Source organism: Mytilus trossulus, chromosome 4, assembly GCF_036588685.1.
Source record: "Mytilus trossulus isolate FHL-02 chromosome 4, PNRI_Mtr1.1.1.hap1, whole genome shotgun sequence".
Lineage (NCBI taxonomy): Eukaryota > Metazoa > Mollusca > Bivalvia > Mytilida > Mytilidae > Mytilus > Mytilus trossulus.
The window spans coordinates 11,578,704-11,602,471 of NC_086376.1; the positions used below are offsets into that span (position 1 = coordinate 11,578,704).

Sequence of the window (23,768 nt, forward strand, 5' to 3'; positions counted from 1 at the left end):
AGACCAGAAAACATAATGCCCCTCTACTATCGTAGGTGGGGCATAAGCCCCTCTACTATCGTAGGTGGGGCATAAAAAAATCATTTTCTCCTATGTTCTATTTAGCCATAGGAGCTATGTTTCTTGACATACAAGGAAATAACATATAAAATTTATACTAGATACTCAGAAACTTATTTAGCCTAAGTTTGGCTGAAATTGATACAGCAGTTTCAAAGGAGAAGATTTTTTAAAGTAAGTCAACATGATGAACAAATTGTGAAAAAAATCTTTAAAGGGCAATAACTCCTTAAGGGGTCAATTGAAAATTTTGGTCAAATTGACTTATTTGTAGATCTTTCTTTGCTTAACATTTTTCTATTAACAGTTTATCTGTATCTATAATAATATTCAAGATAATAACCAAAAACTGCAAAATTTCTTTAAAATCATCAATTCAGGGGCATTATACCTGAAAAACCAGTTACCCAATTCGGCTGAAAATTTCAGGACAGGTAGACCTTGACCTAATAAATACTTTAACTTCTTGTCTTATTTGCTCTAAATGATGGGAGTTTTTGAGATATAAGCCAAAAACTGCATTTTACCCTGTGTTCTATTTTTAGCCATGACGGCCATGTTTTTTGACGAAATAGAAAATAAAACACAAACTTTTATACACCCTACTGATCATTCAGTTGAAGTTTGGTTGAATTTGGTTGAGCAGTTTTAGAGGAGAAGATTTTCTAAAGTAAGCAAATATGATGAACAAATTGTGAAAAATTGTCATTAAAGGACAATAACCCCTCAAGGGGTCAATTAACAATTTTGGTTATATTAACTTATTTGTAGATCTTACTTTGCTGATCATTTTTGCTGTTTACAGTTTATCTTTATCTATAATAATATTCAAGATAATGACCAAAAACTGCAAAATTTCCTTAAAATTACCAATTAAGTGGCAGTAACTCAACAATGGGTTGTTTGATTCATCTGAAAATTTCAGGGCTGATAGATCTTGACCTATTGAACATTTTTACCCCATGTCAGATTTGCTCTAAATGCTTTCGTTTTTGATATAGCCAAAAACTTCATTTGACCCCTATGTTCTATTTTTAGCAATGGCGACCATGTTTGTTGATAGATCAAAACTTTGGATACAATTTATAAACAAGATACCCTAAGGAACATTCAGTTAAAGTTTGAAGGTATTTGGCCTAGTAGTTTCAGAGGAGAAGATTCTTGAAATAGTTTACGATGACAGACGACGGATGACGACGGATACCAAGTGATGGCATTAGCTCACTTGGCCCTTCGGGCCAGGTGAGCTAAAAACAGTGAGGGTCAGCTGTATTAATACTATCTGTTTTAAGGTTACCAATTTGGCCAGTAGATTTTTGGGATAGCTTTTTTGATATTATTTGCATAGTGTGACTGTGACCCAACAAGTTGCATATTCAGGAATCAGGAGAAATAAGTGACAAACATCTTGGTAAAATTCTTGTTCAGCAGTATAAAAGCTGACTATGTGGTATGGGCTGTGCTCATTGTTGAAGGCGGTATGGTGACCTATAGTTGTTAATGTCTGTGTCATTTTGGTCTTTTGTGGATAGTTGTCTCATTGGAAATCATACCACATTTTCTTTTTTATATTAAGGTCAAGTTACAGTAAATGGGCTATGTCTTAGATTTCGGTAAAATTTGGCATACAGCTCTGGCGCGATGAACTTCAACTGAAAATCGAAATAATAATGCATTTATCTCAATTATCATTTGAAATATTACTGATTGAATTCTTACAAAATGGGTGAACATTTGTATAGAAAGCACATAAAATCGGCAAAAACCCTTCTAAAATTTGTCTTAAAATCGCCAAACCTCTAATTCTACTCCATAGATTTTTCTTAAAAAAACTATATGTTGTTGATACACAAATTTCCGTTATAATGATGCAAAATAAAGATAGGGTCACCGACTTCCTTTTTACGGAATACATCATTTTAAGTTGCGTTCTTTGTGAAAAAATCCAACAAAACGCGTTGCAGGCCGTAAAACGTTGATTTTTGACGTTTTTCACTACCAATAAGGTAACAAATTGATTATTAGACAAAAAACGAAGTCGGTGACCCTTTGATTATTTTATGTCATTAAAACAGAAATTTATGTGTCAACAATATATAGTTTTTTAAGAAAAATCTATGGAGTAGAATTAAAGATTTGGCGATTTTAAGACAAATTTTAGAAGTTTTTTCGCCGATTTTATGTGCTTTCTATACAAATGTTCACCCATATTAAGAGAAATCAATCTGCAACTATTCAGAAAATAAATGAGATAAATGTATTATTTTTTCGATTTTCAGTTGTAGTTGAACGAGCCAAGGTTGTATGCAATTTTTAAGCAAAATCTGCGAAATAGCCCATTTACTGTTCCTTGACCTTAAATGGCACATTTTGTTATAAAAGAAAAACTATTTTACTTCAATTTTTAATTTATATGTTCAACATTGTAACAATTATGAACAAACAATATTATTGAACACAATAGGGTGATAATTAAAACATTACATCATATATCACATTTAGAACATTAAATAATGGTTAAGGAGTAGGTCTCATCAATACCCTGTTTTGGTCCTGAAAATCATAGTATACTGCATTGCACCAAATAATATTAATATAAAAACAATATATATCTAGTTTTTTCAGAATCTTTAAGCTCAATATATTTAATGCATCTTATCACCAAACCTGGACAGTTTTCAAGATATTATAAAAATGTTCCCTTTTTAGAAATTTAAGTGCAATATTTCCTTGAGCTCTTTCTGGCAAAAACAAACATATGTGTGATCAAATGAAAATAAAGGAAATATTCATAATATGATTTATCAGAAAAAAATTATTTCCCTTTGAGCATGTGTCTATGTTTTCTAAAAATAAAAAGCTATTCAAATGTAGCCTTGGATGTGCATATTGTTTATAAAATACATTTTCCTGAGTCTGAGTTCAAAATTATCATGTCAAAATGACATCAAGCTACATTATGTTATATAAAAAAGAAGATGCGGTATGATTGCCAATGAGACAACTATCCACAAAAGACCAAAAGGACACTACCATTAACAACTAAAGGTCACCGTACAGCCTTCAGCAATGAGCTAAGCCCATACTGCATAGTCAGCTATAAAAGGCCCTGATAAGACAATGTAAAACAATTCAAACGAGAAAGCTAACAGCCTTATTTATGTAAAAAAGTGAATTTTGTTTTCAGACTTCTTTGATGTTTTGCTTTATTACACAAATTTCTTTTTCCACTCTTTATTGTTATTTGTGAAGACCATATTGTTTAGTTAAGTAGAACAGGGTTAAATATATCCTGGGGGCTTTGCACCAAAAAAAATAGCAGAGACTTGTACTTGATAAAAAAAATATCACAATAAGAAGAATGATCACCCCTTTTTTTTTCTCACCCATTTGAATTGATATAATGTTTAATAATATATTTCAAATCTGATGTTTTCCAATTTAATCAGAAAATTGATTTATCAAATATTCAAGAAATATTTTATAAAATTCCCTAAACTAATCTCTTGTTAATACACATGTAGAGAATTTATCAAGATCAAATTGAAATAAATTGATGCCATTATAGTTCTCAGGAAGAATACAGAAATATAAGAAAACAAATTAGAAACAGATGTCAAGAAAAATTATATTGATTATTTTCTAAAGTAGTGTCTAACATCATTAAAATTTGTCATATTTTTTCCAGTACAATAATTAGGTAATCAATGTGCTATTCTTCACAAATCTGCTACAGGCTATTTCTACATAGTCTAGATCTCTTAGAAATAAGCGGGAGGAAATATTCATTAAAATGTTCTTGTTAAGCTGGTTTATCTCATCTAATGTGACTTTTCATACTCCAATGAAGTGTAGGATGCCTTGTCAGTGAGCATTCTTACAAGATCTGAATAATCCAAATAATTGTATCCATCAGAATATTTAATACTTCAGTATGAAACACAATAGTTTTTTAATAATAGGGATTTAGATAAGGGTCTATTCAAGTACACATTTAATATCCAGCCCAAGAAATGTGAAACCTTTATAACTTCACATTATGGATTCAAATAATACAATACCTGACAAACAACATCAAATCATTATTGTATTATTATTATGTTTAGGTGATCAAGAGACGGAAAGATCAAACACAATCAAAATGTTGGGAAAATAACAGAGAGAATATAATAATAAATTCTAACAATGATTTATCTATATTTATATTGCAAATGCTCAAAATATCACTTCAAATGCATATTAAGAAGATATTATAATTAAAAACTGATTTACGATTATTATTCTTTTAGTGAACAATCTATCATTCCTTATATAACTGCACATTAAATGCTGGTAGTTCAAACCTCAAATAAGAGTTATTGCAAGTGATCACGACATATTTCATTATTTGAAAAAAAAAACTACAATGAAGTCAATTGAATTCATTCAGAAGGTAATTGCATAATGTGTTTGGAATTGATTATGTACAGTAAAATACATGTTTTTAATAAATAAAAAAATATTCTACAGTTGTGAAACAAAACGATATAAAAATAAAATTTGATTACAAAATAAATACCTGAGACAGATTATGAACAAAATTGAGAAGAGTTATCTCCCATACTGCACAATTGTGAATAGTATCTAGATTTCAACTTATTTTGAATAAAGTGAGAATAAATCATATAAACCAACATTATTTACATTTGAATTTAAATGACTTGAGTACCCAGCAACAGTTTTCATTATGCTTTAAGGTTTCAATTCCATGGATATTAGACTGGAACACTTTATGTGAGTTAATCACATGAAAATGGTCTCAATAATTCTGGTACAAAACTGAGTTCTCATTAACTTATGATTTTATCACCAATAGGCACTAATACTTTTTCAGTAATAATTTACTATAATAAAGCACATTTGTATGTTTTGATGCTAGTCACAACTCTCTTCCTACAGCTACGACCTGAGACTTGGAGGGATAGTAACATTACTGTAAGTTTTCAAGCTACCCTAGTCATGACTCCCTTCCTACAGCTATGACTTGAGACTTGGTGGGAGCATACATCACAGATTTATTATAGTCATCATGAAAAGATGAATATTCCACTGAGGTAAACGGAGGTTTATAGAGACTATCCATAAAAGGAGTTTGTATCACAGGAGGCTTGTAAAGACTGTCTATAAATGGAGTTTGTATCACAGGATAATAAGACGGGTTAGAAGGCACTACTTGTACGTCAGAATACTGCTGTTTATCTTGTTGTTGCAATCTGAAACAAAGAAAAGAATTTAATAGAAAAAGTATTCTTACAAAGACTGCAACTTTGATATAAGATAATTACAAACATAGTTATATATAAATTAGGTGTCAATATCCTATCTGATAGTGATTAATTGACTTGAATGGAAAAAGATTCTGAAAACTCTGTTATATTTACATGTGTATAATCAGGATAATGGCACATTGACAATTATTTCATAAAATTAACGTTAATCTGACAAAGACAATTAAAATCAAACACCAGACTATCTACAAATCTTGTTCATGTAATATGAAAATAAGGAGATGTGATATGATTTCTAATGAGACAAAACTCAGGCCACAGAAAATTATGGGCCACAGTAATGACACACTAGTGCCTTGATGCCAAATCAAATAAATAATAATTGTAGGAAATTTTTTTCTATTGCAAAGGCTATGAAGGAAAAGATATCAAACCCTGTAACCTGGTAACTCCTCCTTGAGTGACCATACCAAAGAACAGTTACAATTTACAGGATTTAAAAAAACATTTTCTCTATGACCATAACTATTGAAGAATTCAAATGAATACTTATGGATAGAGATTATCTCCCATGTAAAAAAAATATTTCAGCATTTATAACATAAAAGTCTGCATGCTTAGGAGTTATCAATTATAAATTTATTGATTAAGTTCATTGTATTTTCAAGCTTATAGTTATCCTGTTGAATATAGGTTTTAAATATTTTAATCTTTTAAAAGATCAGGAAATCGTGATTCTTTATGAAGTATAAGACTATAAAATTTTTAGTACGATTATTAAACCGGAAACTGTTATCAGACACTGTACGTAAATTAGTACTTGAACTACCCCTCAATGAATAGTTTGAAATCCTATGATGTATTAATATTTAAAGATAAGTAAATATTTGTCAAGTTTCTTCTGACATCATTTTGCCAGAAGTATCACTTTAATTGAGGAAAAAATAACCCAGAGGAAAATATTTACTTGCAATAAAGAATTTTTAAATCTAATGTAACTATTATTCAACTACTTTAAGCCTTTTATCTTATTGCAGTCAAGTCAAATTCAAATAAAGGTGTAGTTGTAAACTTTCAAAGGTAACTTGTTATGACATATTATATAGAATATGTTTCTGTGAAAATGCATACTGGTATATGAAATAACTTAATTAATCATTACATACAAACTGTCCAAAATTTTTATTTGCATTGATATTAAAGGAGATTAATTTTTAATCCTTTTTATCAAAATCTTTTTGAAGTCTCCTAGACATACTAAAGAACTATACTGTATGAACAGTCAACTATAAATATCATTTATATTTCATACAATTCTTAGGGGTTGAAATTAGTTGTAGTGTTCAACTTGCCTATAAGGCAAGCTCCTTCTTAACCTAATTTACCAATAATGAAATTTCCTTTCCCTTTTAACAGTATAAATCAATGACATAAGCAGACCTAGTGCACAATTTTACTTTTGTTCAAATTCGTCTTTATGAGAGCCAATGGGAGACTTCCTATTTTGACACCTTCAACTATTTATTATGAGTTTGAGACTGATCATTTTTCTATCTTAATGTTAAGTTATAAGCAGCTTTCTCAGTATATTTTTTAGCATTATAACCCTAATCCATATTACGTATAAGGAATTTTATTTACAAAGATGTTAAATATAGCTGTTTTGAAAATTTCTATGCCAGAAAGCTATTCAAAATATTGAGAATACATGGCATAAGCATGATAAGTATCTTAAAATGAAAGTCGTATCTACCTGATCATCATATGAACACAAGGTAATAATTCTTCTATATAATAACCAGACATTAACTCTAAACTCTTTGGCCATGTTGGTGTCAGGTGGAGACAGATTCTAGAGGCAGCAATACATGATGCAGCAATCATTGAGGGTAAATAACTCCTAAATGTGTGTTCTGAAAAAGATCAAATTGAAAAATATAGTGCTACCATTATAATGGCCTATGTACATGTATGCAAATTTTCATAAAAGCCTAGTGTCACTAGAAGTGTAAAGCGTTAATCGTATACATGGTATAATTGGTATAAGAGAGGAGGATGTGTTGCAAGACACTTAAGCTATAAATGTAAAATCATCATATTTTCAGCATAATAGACAATTCAAATGAACAGCTTATTAATGGTTTTAAGTATTAGCATAAGGTTCTCTATCTGAATTATTTAAAGTACATATATAAGCAATAATAAATAATCTTAAATACATTAGAACTAATTCTGCTACTTTAAATATGTATTGAATTATTTAAAACCACTTTGTGATATCTCTATATTTGTTTTTAAATGTTTCACTAATGTTCACTCAACTTTAATTTAATAACTAAGCATAATCTGTGTTCTAGCTAGAATTTAATGACAAAAGGGCACTGTTTTAAAGATGATAGCAAACAAGTTGATCAGTTGGGTTTTTATTTTAACCAAAATGAAATAAATAATTGAATAAATTAATATAATTTTGTTTGATATACAGTATTTTTGTTTTAGAAACAGTTTCTATAAGTTAAAAAGATGTTTTTGCATTAATCCATATGTATAATCTTCAAAACCATAAATGAAAAAGACTTTAAGGGCAGACGGTGCACATAAATGGCAACAAGAAAAGAAAGAAAGAAGCTGCAATCTGTAATCATGGTAATTCTGTAATTTTGAATAAATAGGGCACTGATCATTAAATTTAACCCATATTAAAAATGTTTAAATTTATAAAATTAAACAAGTTACAATTTGTTAATATCAACAAATCAATTTAGATAAGTAGCCTATCAGTTGATAGTCCATAAAAGATAGTCCCAATCTGCTAGATCTATCTCAAGCAGACACAACTTTATCATTGTCAGCATGATTAAGCTTATCTACAACCCTAAACTGACAGTCTTGTGTGGACAAAATCTTCATCAATACTACACACTTATAGAAGGGGGTTAAAGGTCCAAATGCTGACTTTGAAATTTATTCTTCAGGTCATTCAAAGATAATTAATAAATAAAAGATAAAGATGATTTGACATGTTTTTATAAAAGTCAGAGATTTTATTGAATACAAGTTAAGAATGTAGGATTGTTAACAAACATCATTACAAAGAAACTAAAATAAATTATCTTCACAAACATTGATAAAACAGTATAAATTCTTATATCATATGTTTTTTTAATAAGAATTAGTTGGTATTGGCCAAAATGACCATGTTTATGAATATGGACAACAACAACTTACTTTATTCATCTAGTGTTAGTCTGTCTTTTCTGTGATAATTTTTTACTTTTTTATTTTATTTTTGTACAAATTTGTGAATTGTGCACATATTTTTAGTATTTTTTCGCCTTTAATTTATAAATTATTGTCAATAGAAATATGATTGCTGATTAATATGTTGCAGCAACTATGTCCTTCTCATTGGTGAATATAAGATGTGTTGTATGTGATCTCATTAATGAAGCAACCCAACAACACAAAAACAGCCAAAAAGACATAAATGTATTTGGTACAGGGGTAAACATAAGGTTTTTGGAAATAGAAAAATGTCAGCACAATACCTTTACCTTTGAATTGTCCTATTAGCAATATTGATACATAAAACCTATGCACATACTTCAGTGCTTTTTACGTACCTTGTAAAGAAATCTCCTGAAAGTAATGAGTATGTTTCTGTACATAGGATTCCACAACTTCTTTACTAGATATAGGAATACCATTTCTTAAGTCTAAATTGTCCACAGCGACTAATAAATAATATGGTAGAAATTGAGCACATGTTGGAATAGATAAATTCCAGTTAAAGTAACTTAGCACTGTTAGTTCCATAGATCGTAATTCTGAAGCTGTGTACTTTCTAATGTCCAGTAATCCATGGGAAGGTATAAAGGCATTTAAACTAGCCAGTCTGGGTCTTTTCTCACAATGTTCTTCATATTTTACTAAAAGAAATAAAACACATAGACAATATGATTTCATATGAGATTAAGCTGGTAAGATTTTTTTTTATCAAAAAGCTTAAGAACAAAGAAATGACTCCAGAGTGAAGGACGGGACTGCAAATCAAGTGGTTTAAATTCATGTTACCATGCTCAGCATACTTCTAGTAGAAGAAATAAACCTTTTAAAATGAAATAATTAATGAATAATTGCTTTTGTTTATCACATACAATGTATATCAGTGGCGGATCCAGGGGGGGGGATCCGGGGGTTGGAACCCCCCTTTTTTTGGCCGATCAATGCATTTGAATGGGAGCATATAGTTGGACCCCCCCCCCCCCTTTACTCTGGGTTGGTGGGTTGGGAACCCCCCCCCCCCCTTTTTAAAATGGCTGGATCCGCCACTGTATATATTTTTTTCAATAAACCTACATGACACTGTATTGGCAATTCATACAATTATATAATTATATAATAGAAAAATTTAAACAATGGTACTAGCTAGTAGTTCAATAACACCTCTTTCAACACCCTATTGTCCAAGAGCAAATTTATGGTACAAAGGCATTTAAACTAGCTATTTGTCTTAGCTAACCTTCAATTTTTGTTGGAGTTGGGATTATTGTTGCTCAATCTTAAAAAAAAATTAATTAGTGGTTTGTGGACTTTTGTGGGTTTTTTTTTCTTTTTCAAGTTTTTGGGTTTGACATTTTCTGTCATTCATCTTACGATTGTTTTTTATCCTTAGTATTTATTTTAGTTAAATATGGATGAAATGTCAAGCTCAAGCCAAAGTAAATAAGCCTTTCAAAAACCAGTATAAGATAAAAGCAGGCACGAAATATTAACATGAGATGGTATATCCAAGGGAGATAATTTCATTAGTTTTTCATATAATAAATGGACTAAACAAATACTACATTGAAAATAAACACCCGGATATAATTCTATTATTTCATACAGCCATATCATTATAATTCTCTATAATCCACTTAATACATTTCTAGTGTAATACTATTGGGAAGGATTACAGTATTCAAAATATAATATTTTAATTTATCATGTTTATAGTCTAAGAGGTTTAAATAAATTAAAAGGTGCAGTTATTAAGCCTTTGAGATATATTTTTTTATAAAGTTTACGGAACAAATAACAAACTGCACTATGACAAAACTAAACAAATATTTAGTTGTTGGATATATCCTGAATACATGAAATTTTATGCATATATCAATCTAAATTTGAAAATTAGTATTTTAAGACCATACATTGTACATGCTATACTTTACACAGTAATGTATGATGTGTACATAACACCTATTAATGGTTTCTGGTCAACTGTTGTTAATATTATGACATGTATTATGTAATGTTACACAGATTCTATGTCTTCACAGTAAAAGTTGAAGATATATCACTGTCATATCATCAATGACTATCATATTAATTAGTTTGACTTAACCAAAATATTTTTGGGGAAATCCAGTTGTTAAAGAATTGATTTTACCTGCTAAACAAATACATGCTATAGCCAGCAGATATAAATGATTTGTGTCCACTTCTAACTTTTCCATGAAGAAATCTAACAGATATACAGCTAGATGGTGTGAAGTCATATCTAAGTTAAAATTCTCCACTATAACAGATATCCAATCCACTAATTGTCTTCTAGCCCATAGCTGTGTGGAATGACAATTGTATGTTGTGAAGTTATCTTGTTCCTTTTTTCTCATTGTGTCATAAATATCCTCTGCAACTTTGTCCTTCCACCATTCCACCGTCATTGCCATTGTGAATATTTTCCCAAATACGTAACATTAATTTCTTCTTTTGTTGATTTTATACCAGTGTGTCCTACAAAAAAATGAAAAAAAATAATAAAAGATACATGGATAAAAATCTGAATTTGATATTCTAATTTCATAAATCAATTGCTTTGAATGCAAAATATCTGCTCAAGTTGCTGTTCAGACTGAATTAAACACCAAATGTATATCCCATCTCATTTGAATAGTCATATTAAGTTTCCTTTTAAACAGAACAAATATAAAACACCTTCTCACATTTGTAATATTATACAGTAAAAAATTATAAAAAGCTCTACCTTCTAAAAATCTTTCTACTTTGCATATAAATAATTTAGTGAAAGATATGTTTTCTTTGTCACAACCAGCTCTTTGTAAATCAGATTTCACTATGTTACCTTAAGCTAAAAACTCATTTTCAATAGCCAACAATAATCCTTTCCTTAAATACTGAACACAAAGTGATAACATTTTCTCTTAATAACAAACCTCTTAATGTTTATTATCAAAGCTTCTTAAAATCTTTATAACATCCTGGCAACACAAATTTGATCTCCTCAAAAATATTTTTCATTTAAGAGGAAATGATATTGAACCATCTGACTGAACCTTTCTCACTGATATAAAGATGACAAGAACTTGCAGTCTATTGTCCACCATAAAAATGGGCATGTGAGTGTGAAAGCCAAGCTGTAGGCTAACCTCATGTTGAGTCTTTGATAAAAAGTGTCATTATATTCAGATACAATCTATCTTCAAATTACACAATACCAGCTCTGTCAAGGATCAAATAATATCTAATCTGGGTAAACAGACCCTTGTAATTAGGATTAGTTTTAATTTGATAATGACCTTTACCACTCCACCACATTTAAATGTGCTTGGTATACAATTCATGAATCAATAAATCAAAATTAAATCAAATTGAAGTAATATTTATTCAGAAAATAGATTTTAATGAAAGCTTTGAAAAATTTCAAATAACTATGATAATATACATGGTTTACTGAGGATAATACTTATTTAATAATGTATGAAATAGCACTGTATGACTGTGGATTTTTCTATGCTCAACCCTTTTCTTGTTTAAATAATCAATTATTACTGTGCTTATTTTGAACATTATTTAAAAATAAAATAATTGATTAAAAATATGTACCTTGACAAGCATCTATTTAATTCAATACCATATGATATACAATGTTTGATGAAAGATTGTGTGAAATTATTTACATTATACATATATAAGCTTACTTTAAAAAAAATATTATAAAGAAAATGGTTTGTTTAATATAATACAGATTAGGAGGGCCTAAGATTGCTCTTATAAATTGTCATTATTTTTTATCACACATCTGAAATCTGTTTATTACATTATGAAACACTACATGGTGACTTCTTTGGATATTCTTGTTCATTGAATTGACGCAAAATAAAATAAAGTATCTTGTATCATCAATGCAAAATAAAATAAATTAATGGTTATTCCCAAGCACAAATTCAAAATGATTACCTCCATATTTCAATAAAATAAATTGAATGGTGTATTAAAATTAAAACACGCCTTTTAATTAGTTTTCTTATATTCTATATTGATAAATATCTAAACAAACTTTAAAATTTCCATTAAACATTTTAATTTAGAAAAAAACTTGCTGATTGTCTAATAGCAACATCTAATTAACAATTGTAATAAGACATCTTATGTGATCTCTTACCACTAACAAAAGTTCTCTTATTTATCATTCAACTAAGAACTGAGACTAAGAAATTACACTGCCTGAAGCAGGAACACCATTCTTCTCTATCAGGAACTTAATTATACAATATGCTTTATTTAAAAACACTCACATGTTAAATCAAAGCTTTTTTTTAAACATTTATCTTACACATAAAACCTGTACCAAACGCACTCCCTATACCTTCAAATATGATTCATACAACTGTGATATGGCCAATACCCTTAATACTTAAATAATATTTTTAATTAAAGACCGTGATAGCTGAGTATTAAATTTAATAAAACATATTCAACATAGAACACAGTGGTAAAACTTAAATACTTTTCTATAGATTTATTTAAATTTAACATTCCTCAACTTACAGACAATTGAAATGTAGTATATTAATATAATTGAACTATTTAAAAGTATTAAATTATATTTACCATTTGAATTACAACTATTCTTTGCTTTTCAAATTTAACATGTAAAACATGTTACATATATAATATATATATACAAATGCTTTGAGTTATAGATGTGTAATTACTGTTTTTCTTATGATATATAAGAATTTATTACATACAAAAAACAGGATTTGAACTAAAGATCTTTTTGAATATTATGTATAAATGAACATATGTGTCAGATCATTCATTCAGTCAGTCAGAATATCCACCAGAGGGTTAACAATCATCCCTGAAGATTTCTAATTACATGTTTACAACTGAGAAATCTTTAGGTAAATTTATAAGGACCACTAGGGATTCAGATTACTGATAAAGTCATAAATTACATGAAGATTTGTGTTTCATAAACAATATTCCCCCTCAACAACCAGGTACTGTAGACAAAAAGACATGTTATGCCATAATAAAAATAAATCTTATTCTCTGATAAGAAGTAATCAGTGAATAACAGTGGTAAAAGAAATCTTATAACTAAATATTGTAATATTCTAGTCAATTTATTTTAAAAGCTCAGGGCAGACGAAAATTGATGAGGCTGACCATAGATGTATAAACCCAGCCAGGAACATATATATTGACCAGACCTAATATAATACTTCCATGATATAATTAACAAGGTTCAGTCAATTAAATGATGTTGATCTATGTGTAACATTGTATGCCTGGTGGGTGTCTGATTTCAATACAAAAAAATATAAATTCTTTAAAATAGTTAAAAGAGAATGTTTCATTTAAATCCTCAATCAATAACAAGTTCTTACCTCTCCAAGTTTCTGATTTACAATACAAGATTATCAAGAGCAGCACTATTTATAACAGACAATAAGGATTTTATACTGTCCTTGCAATAACAACTCTTACCTGTCAACTTGGTCTTCACACACCAACATCTGAAGTGTTCAAAGTAATTTGAGGCAACTTAATATGACTATTGAGTTCCTGCTAAATTTAATACAAACAGTTGGATTATTAACACTAATGATCTAATCACAAGACAAGACAAGACAAGACAATATTTTATTTGAGTCTCACCTCTTCTAAAACATTTACATAATATTACAATTTAAATATTACAATATAAAACAAGAGCCACTCTAAAAAGAGTTATGAGAGACTATAAAAAAGGTATATACATTTACATATATATATTTACATACATAAAACATATATAAAACAAATTAAAAGTATACAAATGTTAAGAATAATATAAAACAGTTTAAAAGTAAACAAATTTTAAGAATATAATAAACATTTTCTTTTCAGTAAAATATCATAGCAGATTTTGGCAGTGTAAAAATAAACATTTTCATCACTAAATAAAAATACAAATTTATCATCATCTGACATACTATTAAAATCATGACAAAAAGAATTAGCATGACTAAACAACACAGCACGAAAATCTGCATATAGTGGACATTTCAAAATTACATGTTTCTCATCTTCTATGGTTTCATTACAACTAAAACATATTCGTTCATTAATAGGTAAGTTCTGATACCGGCCCGTTTCAATCTTTAGGGGCGCAACACCACAACGAAATTTTGCAAAAGCACTTCTATATTTCCCTGCAATAGTTTTACAAATGTAATTTTCTACCTTAAATTCTGTTTTAAATAATTTATAAGTACGAAGTTTGGCATATTCATTCGAAACCAACTTATTATGCCATTCAGTTTTATATAAATCAATAGCTAAGCATTCTATATCCTTAATTACATTTTTAGTTAACAATATATCACAGTTACAATATGGTTCAAGATTATACTCTTTAAACTTAGTCATCACTCTGAAGCACCAGTTTTTAATTGGCTTATTTCCATACTTATATGACCATATAAATACTCTTTTGTTCAATCTATCATTGTCCATTTTACAAAATCTGGACCATAATCTAAAAACAGCTGTCCATTGCTTTACATTGCATGGAATCCAGCCCATATCACCATACAGAGATAAGTTTGGTGTATACTTTCCTACACCCATAAAAAATCTCATCGCTCTGTTTTTAACAGCATTTATGCAAGAGAATTCTCTTGTTCCCCATATTGAAGCACCATAATCGATGACTGACCATACAAGTGTGTCAAAAAGCTTTGTATAAGTAGAATAACAAAAACCACCATTTGATTTACATTTTGCGATCAATAACCCAAGAGCTCTACTTGCCGACTTGGCAATAGCTTTTGCCATTAAATCATAATTTAAAAATTCTGTAAGATGTAAACCAAGGTAAGTATATTGTATTACAATTTCAATATTATCATTACCCAGTATAAATGTATAAATAGACCTTGGAAAAGAAGGTGGTCTAAAATGAATAATCTTAGATTTACTCAAATTAACACTAATATCATTTGTATGACACCACATATGTAAAACATTTAAGAGCATCTGTAAGTCTGATTCATTTTCAGCAAGTAAAACAATATCATCAGCATAGAGCAAAATACATATTTTCTCTTCCTCTATCGGAATACCAACATTTAAACTTTTAACCTCATTTACTAAATTATTAATAAAAATATTGAATAAAATGGGCGATAACACACACCCTTGTTTTAAACCACATTGAACATCAAACCATTGGGTTAAATTCCCATTAACTTTAACACATGACTGTACTTTATGATATAAAGATTTTAAAGCATTCAACATTTTACTACTAATTCCTATTGACTCAAGTTTACAAAATAATAAAAATCTGTTTACAGTATCATATGCTTTTTTGAAATCAATAAAAGCTGCAAAAGTTGACATTTTACACATTTTTCTTGTTTCAATAATAGTTGTAATTGTTGACAAATGATCAATAGTATTACGATTAGATCTAAAACCATTTTGTTCATCATGTATAAAATTTAGATCATCAAGCTTTACAGTTAATCTTGAATTCAGTACTCCGCAATACAGTTTATATGAAGTTGGCGCCAATGTTATTCCTCTGTAAGACATCGGGTCCCGAGGGTCGGAAGTCGAACTCTTCGGTATCGGGGTGATTATTCCTCTACTCCATAGCTCCGGTATCATTCCTGTATTATAACAAATGTTGAACACTTGAGTAAGGGCGTTTATAGCTGTCTGATTCTTATACATCTCCATCGGAATTTCATCACAACCAGGAGATTTTCCCGCTTTTGACAATTTTAAAATTTTGACAACTTCTTCATTGGTTATTTCACTATCAAGAATATCATCGGTTATTATGCAACTGTTAACATCTTTTTCGGTAGTTTCATACAAATTTCCAGAATTCAACATATTTGAAAAATCACATTTCCATTTATCTAAAACAATTTTCGGATCGGTACATATTGAATTATCTTCCATTTTCACTTCCATTGGAATACTTTGCCTGTTGTTTCCTACTCCAATTTTCCCGATTTTCCTCCAATCACCGATCACATGTATATGAATTGCAGGGATAATTAGATCCTGGAAATGAACAAGACAACAGGAAACATGTTTACTTAAACCAGTTAATTACCCTCAAGACATTACTTATTGTTATAAATCTGGACATATATAATAATATTATATGGAAATAAAAATGAAATCAGTAATTTGGACTTGAAATAAGATTTAACACTTAAAACTGCTCAAACTTTTTTAAAATGCTTAATCTATGATATGATATAAAGATTACATCATGATGTTCATTTTTATGTGTACCACTGTATGCAACACTTTTAAATATTGTACTGTTACTGTGTATATTTAAGATTTTTCCCTTTTTTAAGATATGTGCAAGCTTTTGATTTATGCATTTATATTGTTTCCAAGGGCCAAGGTGCTTTGGATTTGTGTTGCACTAAAAAAAAAAACCAGATATTTATTCACAGCATAATATATCCTGTAAATTGGAAAATAAATTATTCTTATTCTTAAATGGGTCTGCTCAAAATAGTCAAGAACTTAGTCTAAGACTTACAATTGATACATGACAGAACCTATATGGCATATTATAATATTACAAACCATTTTAGTGTAGCTGCGGAACTGTAACTCTTATGGTCCTTTTTTATTTTTTTTTTATTTTGCAGACCATCTATGGTCCGCAAATAGTAAAAAAATAACATAAGGACCTAAGAGCTATGGTTCCGCAGCTAGTTTTAGTGGATAATTTGATACAAATTTCTTTAAATTTTTTATATTTTTAATTTTTCATGCCATTTAAATAACCTAATAAACCATTTTTTAAATTTATTTCACTTCATACAATAATTCAATAATATTTTTAAAGCGCCACCTACAATATATAAGTACAAAGGAGAAACTACATTAGTGATAATTATTTTACAAGAGAGGATAATTTACAAGAGAGATTACTCTGTCGTCACGACAAAGATTGAAGATTGAAGATATTATTATATATTACAGTTTATTTAGTTCTTCAATCCAAGGGTCTAGTTAGTATATCTATATATATAGGATACAAAGTCCCTGTTACACTAAAGCACTACACAAATTTTTCATATATTGTTAAAAAAAAACATGTAAAATTTCCATGTTTAGAGGTCAGTGAAATTTGGTTCAAATCTCTATTTCAAGTATTTCCATTTGAACTATTTCCCCATATTTTGGGATTATTTATAATTTGTTTTTATAATATCTTTACAAATCACAATAGTCGGAACGATAGGAAAAGGGTATTATCGTCTGTTTACAGACCACACAAGTGGTCGCTGCTCAATACAAGCAAAACCATAACAGTCACCTACCTACACACCAACAAGTTTCATGTTTTTAAGTCTTGGCACTAAAATACTTTTTTACAGTCTAAAATGTTTTTCACATCTAACAGTTTTAACTCTTCAGAAAAAACATTCTAATGACTTTGTTATAAAACCGTATCAATACCGGACCAATTTCTACGGTAAAAAGTAAAACCTTTGGAACAATATTCCTGACGACATTCGTCTAAACCAATCAACATCGGTTTTTAAAACTTATCTTTCTCAAATATTAATATAATACCATTATTTTTTCACTTCGGCTGTAGAAGAGAACAGATATGTTTAGCAAGACTAAGGCTCCAGAGTAGTGTTCTAAGGGACCATCTATTTAAAAAAAATCTAATCGAGAACGCACTGTGTTCCTGTGGTCGAGTAGAAACTACCTCTCATTATTTCTTCAGATGTCCAAAATATAATGAAATTCGAAGGTATACTATCGGGACGATCTCTTCAGGGGCGGATTAAGGCGGGGGCGTGGCGGGCGTGCGCCCCCCCCCCTAAAATTTGCAAAGCATGGGTTGACTTCAACATATATTTAAGTATCAGAAGAGACCATTCAATCATGTTTAACATTCAAAGTATATAAAACAGTCAGTTTAACAGAATCAACGTGATTACTAATCAACTGATCTAAGCTTTATTAAAGTTCTATAAATAATTTCAAAGGAAGGTGTCAAACGCGGAGCTGCATTTGATGACAAATATAATAGGTTTTTAGCAGTTAAAGTAAAAACAAAATAATGTTACATTGTATTTGAGGTTTTTATTATCAATTTGTTTGATAATCGAAGTTCCAAAACATGCCTTACTCACTTTCAAAATTTCATCATGACACGGTCAAGAAAACAGTCGGCAGGTGAGATTCTTTTATAATATCCGTAATGAAAGATAGAAATACTGTATCAAGCGAAAGGTTGGTTTATTAATTTGTATCTCGCGATATATGTCTATATTTATTTCTCACTTGCATCCTAAATATTTAGCCGAATTCTGTACCGTATTTATACTGTATGCTTTGGATCCCAAGAAAATAAATAAAACTGCGTAAGTGCATCTCATTCTGATTTTAGTTGTTTGTGGCGAACACAGTAAAGTCTGACACGACCTCCGAAAATCAAAAAAGTAAAAAAACAGATGGTATGAACGGACAAATAAAAATTGCTGGTAAAAGTAGAACTTTTCGTTTGAAAATTATATTGGTCAGGTGAGCAATTGTAATCTGTCTCGTCTCACTTTGCGCCCGTCTATCTGTAGATTGTTGTCAGGTGTGGATTAAGGCAGTTTCGGCTCAGTGAAACTTTAATTCCTCGCTAATTTTAACACACAATAGTTCGAAATATCTACATTTCACCCCTTTAGAAGAATATTTCAATAATTTAACCTAAAAAAACCTCCAAAAATTTTTCGCCTCGCTCCGCTCGGCGAAAATACAAAATTTGCGCCCCCCCTAACTGGAAATCCTGGATCCGCCCCTGCTCTTGTGTTAATCTTAAGATTAATATGGGGATAGTCTAAAAGCTGACGAGGACAATATGCAAATATTTAATAAAGTTTCTGAATACATTAATAGAACAAAACGTTTTGAAAGTTAATCTAGTATATGTAAATATATTATATATTTAGACTTTTTTTTTTTTGTAATATGATGTAAAATCGAGTGGATTGCCCGGTGTAGTTGATTGTGGTCGGACGTGTGTGTTGGTTCCAGTGACTGTCTAGAAAAGTAAATAAGAGTTGACTGTTTCTTGCTTTTTTTTTCCCTCACTTTTTTTTTTTCCTTTATTTTATTTGTTGTATTTTTTTTAATTTTGTGTGTGTGTGTGTGTGTGTTTATTTATTCAATGTATCATATGCTACCATAAAATGAATATACTGTTGGCACGTAATATTGTATGTTAAATAGATGTTTTTTGGTTTTTTTTAGGGAGACGGATTTATAAAAGTTTTTCCAAACTTGTTTCCGAATCCCATATTTGTACTTTATGTATAACATTGTAATATTTGTCTTGAAATTGTTTATTAATAAATATTGTTTAAACTAAAAGTAAAATAACCGAACTGCAGGGAAAATTCATATTACGGAAATTCCCATACTCAAAATATGATTATCAAATCATATGTCGCGGAAAATGAGCAGACTACGCATTGGCCAAAAAAAGAGAAAGATCATTAGACAAACATAGCAAATAAAGGCAACAGTAGTATATACCGCTGTTCAAAACTCATAAATTCATGGACAAAAAACAAAATCGGGGTAACAAACTAAAACCAGGAACATATTGATAGATAAGTACCGTGACACGTCTTATAGTAATGTGAATTCACACGCAAAAATAAGACACAACGGAAACACAACGTTAAAATGTAACACACACAGAAACGAACTATAATATAACAATGGCCATATTCCTGACTTGGTACAGGACATTTTTAAAGGAAAAAAATGGTGGGTTGAACCTGGTTTTGTGGCATGCGAAACCTCCCGCTTTAATGGCAAAGTTAAAATTAACATTGAAATGACAACATAACATTACAGGACTACAATACAAATAAATAGAAGAACATATTAGACAAAGAAACACATGAATAATAGCTAATAAAAGGCACCAGGTTTAAAATTCAATACGCCAGAAGCGCGCCTCATCCACGCAAATCTTACCAGTGACGCCCAGATATATAAGTTCGAAAGTCAAAACAAGTACAAAGTTGTACAACACTGAGGATCAAAAATTCAAAAAGGTTGTGCCAAATACGGCTAGGTTTTTTTTGCTTGGGATAAGAACATCCTTATTATTAAGAACAATTTATGCTTTTGCAAACAATAAATTTTATCAAATGAATATAAAAGATATACATAATAAAACTGAAGTATTAAGCTGATTAAAACAAAACTTGGCAATAACGCTTGTGAATTTTGCAATTTTGCGCATCTCCCAAATCAGGAGCTTCTGGCCTTTGTTAGTCTTGTGTGATTTTTAATTTTAGTTTTTTTTGTGCAATTCGGAGTTTAGTATGACGTCCATAATCACTGAACTAGTGAACATATTTTTTAAGGGGCCAGATGAAGGACGCCTTGGGGTGCGGGAATTTCTCGCTACATTGAAGACCCATTGGTGGCCTTCTTCTGTTGTCTACTCTATGGTCGGGTTGTTGTCGCTTTGACACATTCCCCATTTCCTTTCCCAATTTTATTGTGAATTTAGTGATCAAAGTGAGTAAAATACATATATAACGACTGAATTATTTGGATTATGAAGCAGCTACATCACCAAATAATTGTGATGTCTTGCTCAACTGTATATGGATGGTGCTTGAAATATATTTCCATTTGACTGTTGTAATGTTCTTCTTGACATGTTGTCTCTTGAAGTATGTGCAATACTTATTTCCATGTGTAAAAAATATTGACCCCCCCCCCACTTTTTATTTACAAACAAAATTGAACCCCCCTTTTCCACACACAGAACAAAACTTGATCCCCCTGTATTTTGACCAGCCCCCCTCCCAGATAAATAATGATAAGTCCCTTAGCCAATGCGTTGTCTGTTCATTTCCAGCGACATTTGATTTGATAATCATATTTTGTTTTTTTCTTTAAAAGCACAATACAGGAAATTAGACAAAAGCCAGAAAAAAATACTCAAAGCACTGGCTTGTGCTACCTACTTTAATATATTCATGGAAAAGGCCTCATGGAAGTGTCCTATTTTCCCTCAAATATGTTTTTGACAGAATCCACTGAGAATATATCATTTTCAATATTTTCGTGAAATAACATGATAAGTGTTTTCCATGTTAAAATTTTGGCATGTTTGAAATTGCGGGGGATCAAAATTTTTTAAAAGCTTTTACTGGGGGATCACATAAAAATTGTGAAATATTATAGGGGGGAATAAGAAATTTTGTATGTTTGATTTCAAAATGACCAGCCCCCTTTCCCAGGTAAAAAATGATAAGTCCCATAAAGAAGAGAAAGATCATTAGACACACAATAATTCACATGGCAAAACCAACATTGTCATACAACCGTACGGTTGCATTTATAGTTGTTAATTTTATGTGTCATACATTTGGTCTCTTGTGGACTCTTGAGCTTGTGGAGAGTTTTCTCATTGGCAATCATACCACATCTTCTTTGTTATTTATAAAGAGAACTAAAGGATGAGCAACACGAATCACATGCACTTAACTTGGTTGATCTGTGCCCCAAAAGGGTTAGCAGATCCTGCTCCATATTTCGAACCCGTCGTGTTACTCACATAAATAAGTAATTCGGTAGGTCACAAGTAAGCCTCTTGTTTGTAATTTTTATTATATTTAGTTTTTCAGCATTTTTTTGGGGTGTGTCTTGATCTGTTTGGGCCACGGTAACGGGTTTATTTCGTTTCATAGCTTCCATTCTTATTACCGTTTGCACTTTTAACTGGCATCATTTTTTTTATAAAAGGCCTTTTATAGCTTACTATGCGGTATGGGCTTTGCTTGTTGTTGAAGGCCGTACGGTGGCCTATAGTTGTTAATGTTTGTGTCATTTTGATCTTTTGTGGATAGTTGTCTCATTGGAAATCATACCACATCTTCTTTTTTTTTTTATACTTTCCTCTTTTCCAATATTTTAATCGCCAAATTTTAAATCTAGTACCTTTTGTTAGCTATTATTCGTGTGTTTCTCTTTCCTATATGATATTCTCCTATTCATTTGTATTGTAGCACGGTCCTGTCATGTAATGCTGTCATTTTAATGTTATATTTAACATTGTCATCAAAACGGGAGGTTTGGCATGCCACAAAACCAGGTTCAACCCACCCTATTTTCTTTAAATGTCCTGTACCAAGTCAGGAAAATGGCCATTGTTATATTATTGTTCGTTTCTGTGAATGTTACATTTTAATGTTGTGTTTCTGTTGTGTCGTAGTTCTTCTCTTATATTTGATGAGTTCCCTCAGTTTTAGTTTGTAACCCGGATTTGTGAATTTCGAACAGCGGTATATTACTGTTGCCTTTATAAATCAAATATTTAAAAAAGAATTTAAAAAAAAATCTTTTTGAGTTTCAAAAAGCGAGATGACCAAAACTGTACGTTTCGTTTAGCAGTTTTAAAGTATGCTTACAATGTAAATATCTGACCTATTGTATTTTTAAACGAAGTTTATGATTTTAAAATTTTAATTATTTTGTGAAATTTGAAAAAAAGAAAAATTAGAAAAAATAAAATTTGAAACTTTATGAAATTTTGAATTGAAAAGTCCTACACGAAGAAACAAGACATGCATTTTTTTTTCGTATGATTCAAAATTTTAAGAAGCCATTTCAGTCAATTATTTTTAAAGAGCAGAAACCGTAAATAATCATATGAGATTGGCAACTCCATTTGATTATCATATATAACCTATTGAAATACTGTTCGGTTCTCGTATTTTTTTTTACCAGTACACACATATATATCACACAGATTGAAACTATGTTTTTTTTTTGGCTTAAATGCGGGACGAAAGATACCAAAGGGACAGTCATACTCATAATCTAAAATAGACAAGTTAAGTTGTGGCGTATAAGGATCTCTCCCGTTCTCAACCGTCTCTCATTGTCAATTGTAAAATGTATGCCAATTTATAAGACAAACTTAACTACATATATATGTGGTTACAAGGTCGATGGAATAGATGCGTTCAAAACAATCGTCAAACTTCTTTCTGTAATAAAAATCAACAGTCTCTAATTTTTGTCCTTCATCTAAAGGAAACCTACATGCAGTATCCAGTATTTATAAGCTGTTCTCGA

At 30.2% G+C, this 23,768-nt stretch overlaps 1 protein-coding gene across 9 annotated transcripts; it reads right to left on the reverse strand.

Moving 5' to 3' along the window:
• Positions 1 to 2,450: 2,450 nt before the first annotated feature.
• On the reverse strand, positions 2,451 to 18,090 carry LOC134714679 (cyclin-J-like). Of its 9 annotated transcripts, none has more exons than XM_063576140.1 (6): positions 17,972 to 18,072; positions 14,112 to 14,192; positions 10,762 to 11,108; positions 8,951 to 9,256; positions 7,081 to 7,240; positions 2,451 to 5,312 (listed from the first exon to the last, which is right to left on the reverse strand). In XM_063576140.1, the coding sequence occupies exons 3-6, from the start codon at positions 11,042 to 11,044 to the stop codon at positions 5,057 to 5,059; spliced, it is 1,005 nt and encodes a 334-aa protein (XP_063432210.1). In that variant the 5' UTR covers positions 11,045 to 11,108; positions 14,112 to 14,192; positions 17,972 to 18,072; the 3' UTR covers positions 2,451 to 5,056. The 9 variants fall into 9 exon arrangements, with proteins under 9 accessions (XP_063432210.1, XP_063432215.1, XP_063432212.1 ...); XM_063576145.1 differs by having other exon boundaries at positions 14,112 to 14,140; positions 17,972 to 18,047; XM_063576142.1 differs by having other exon boundaries at positions 14,112 to 14,189; positions 17,972 to 18,019.
• Positions 18,091 to 23,768: the final 5,678 nt, after the last annotated feature.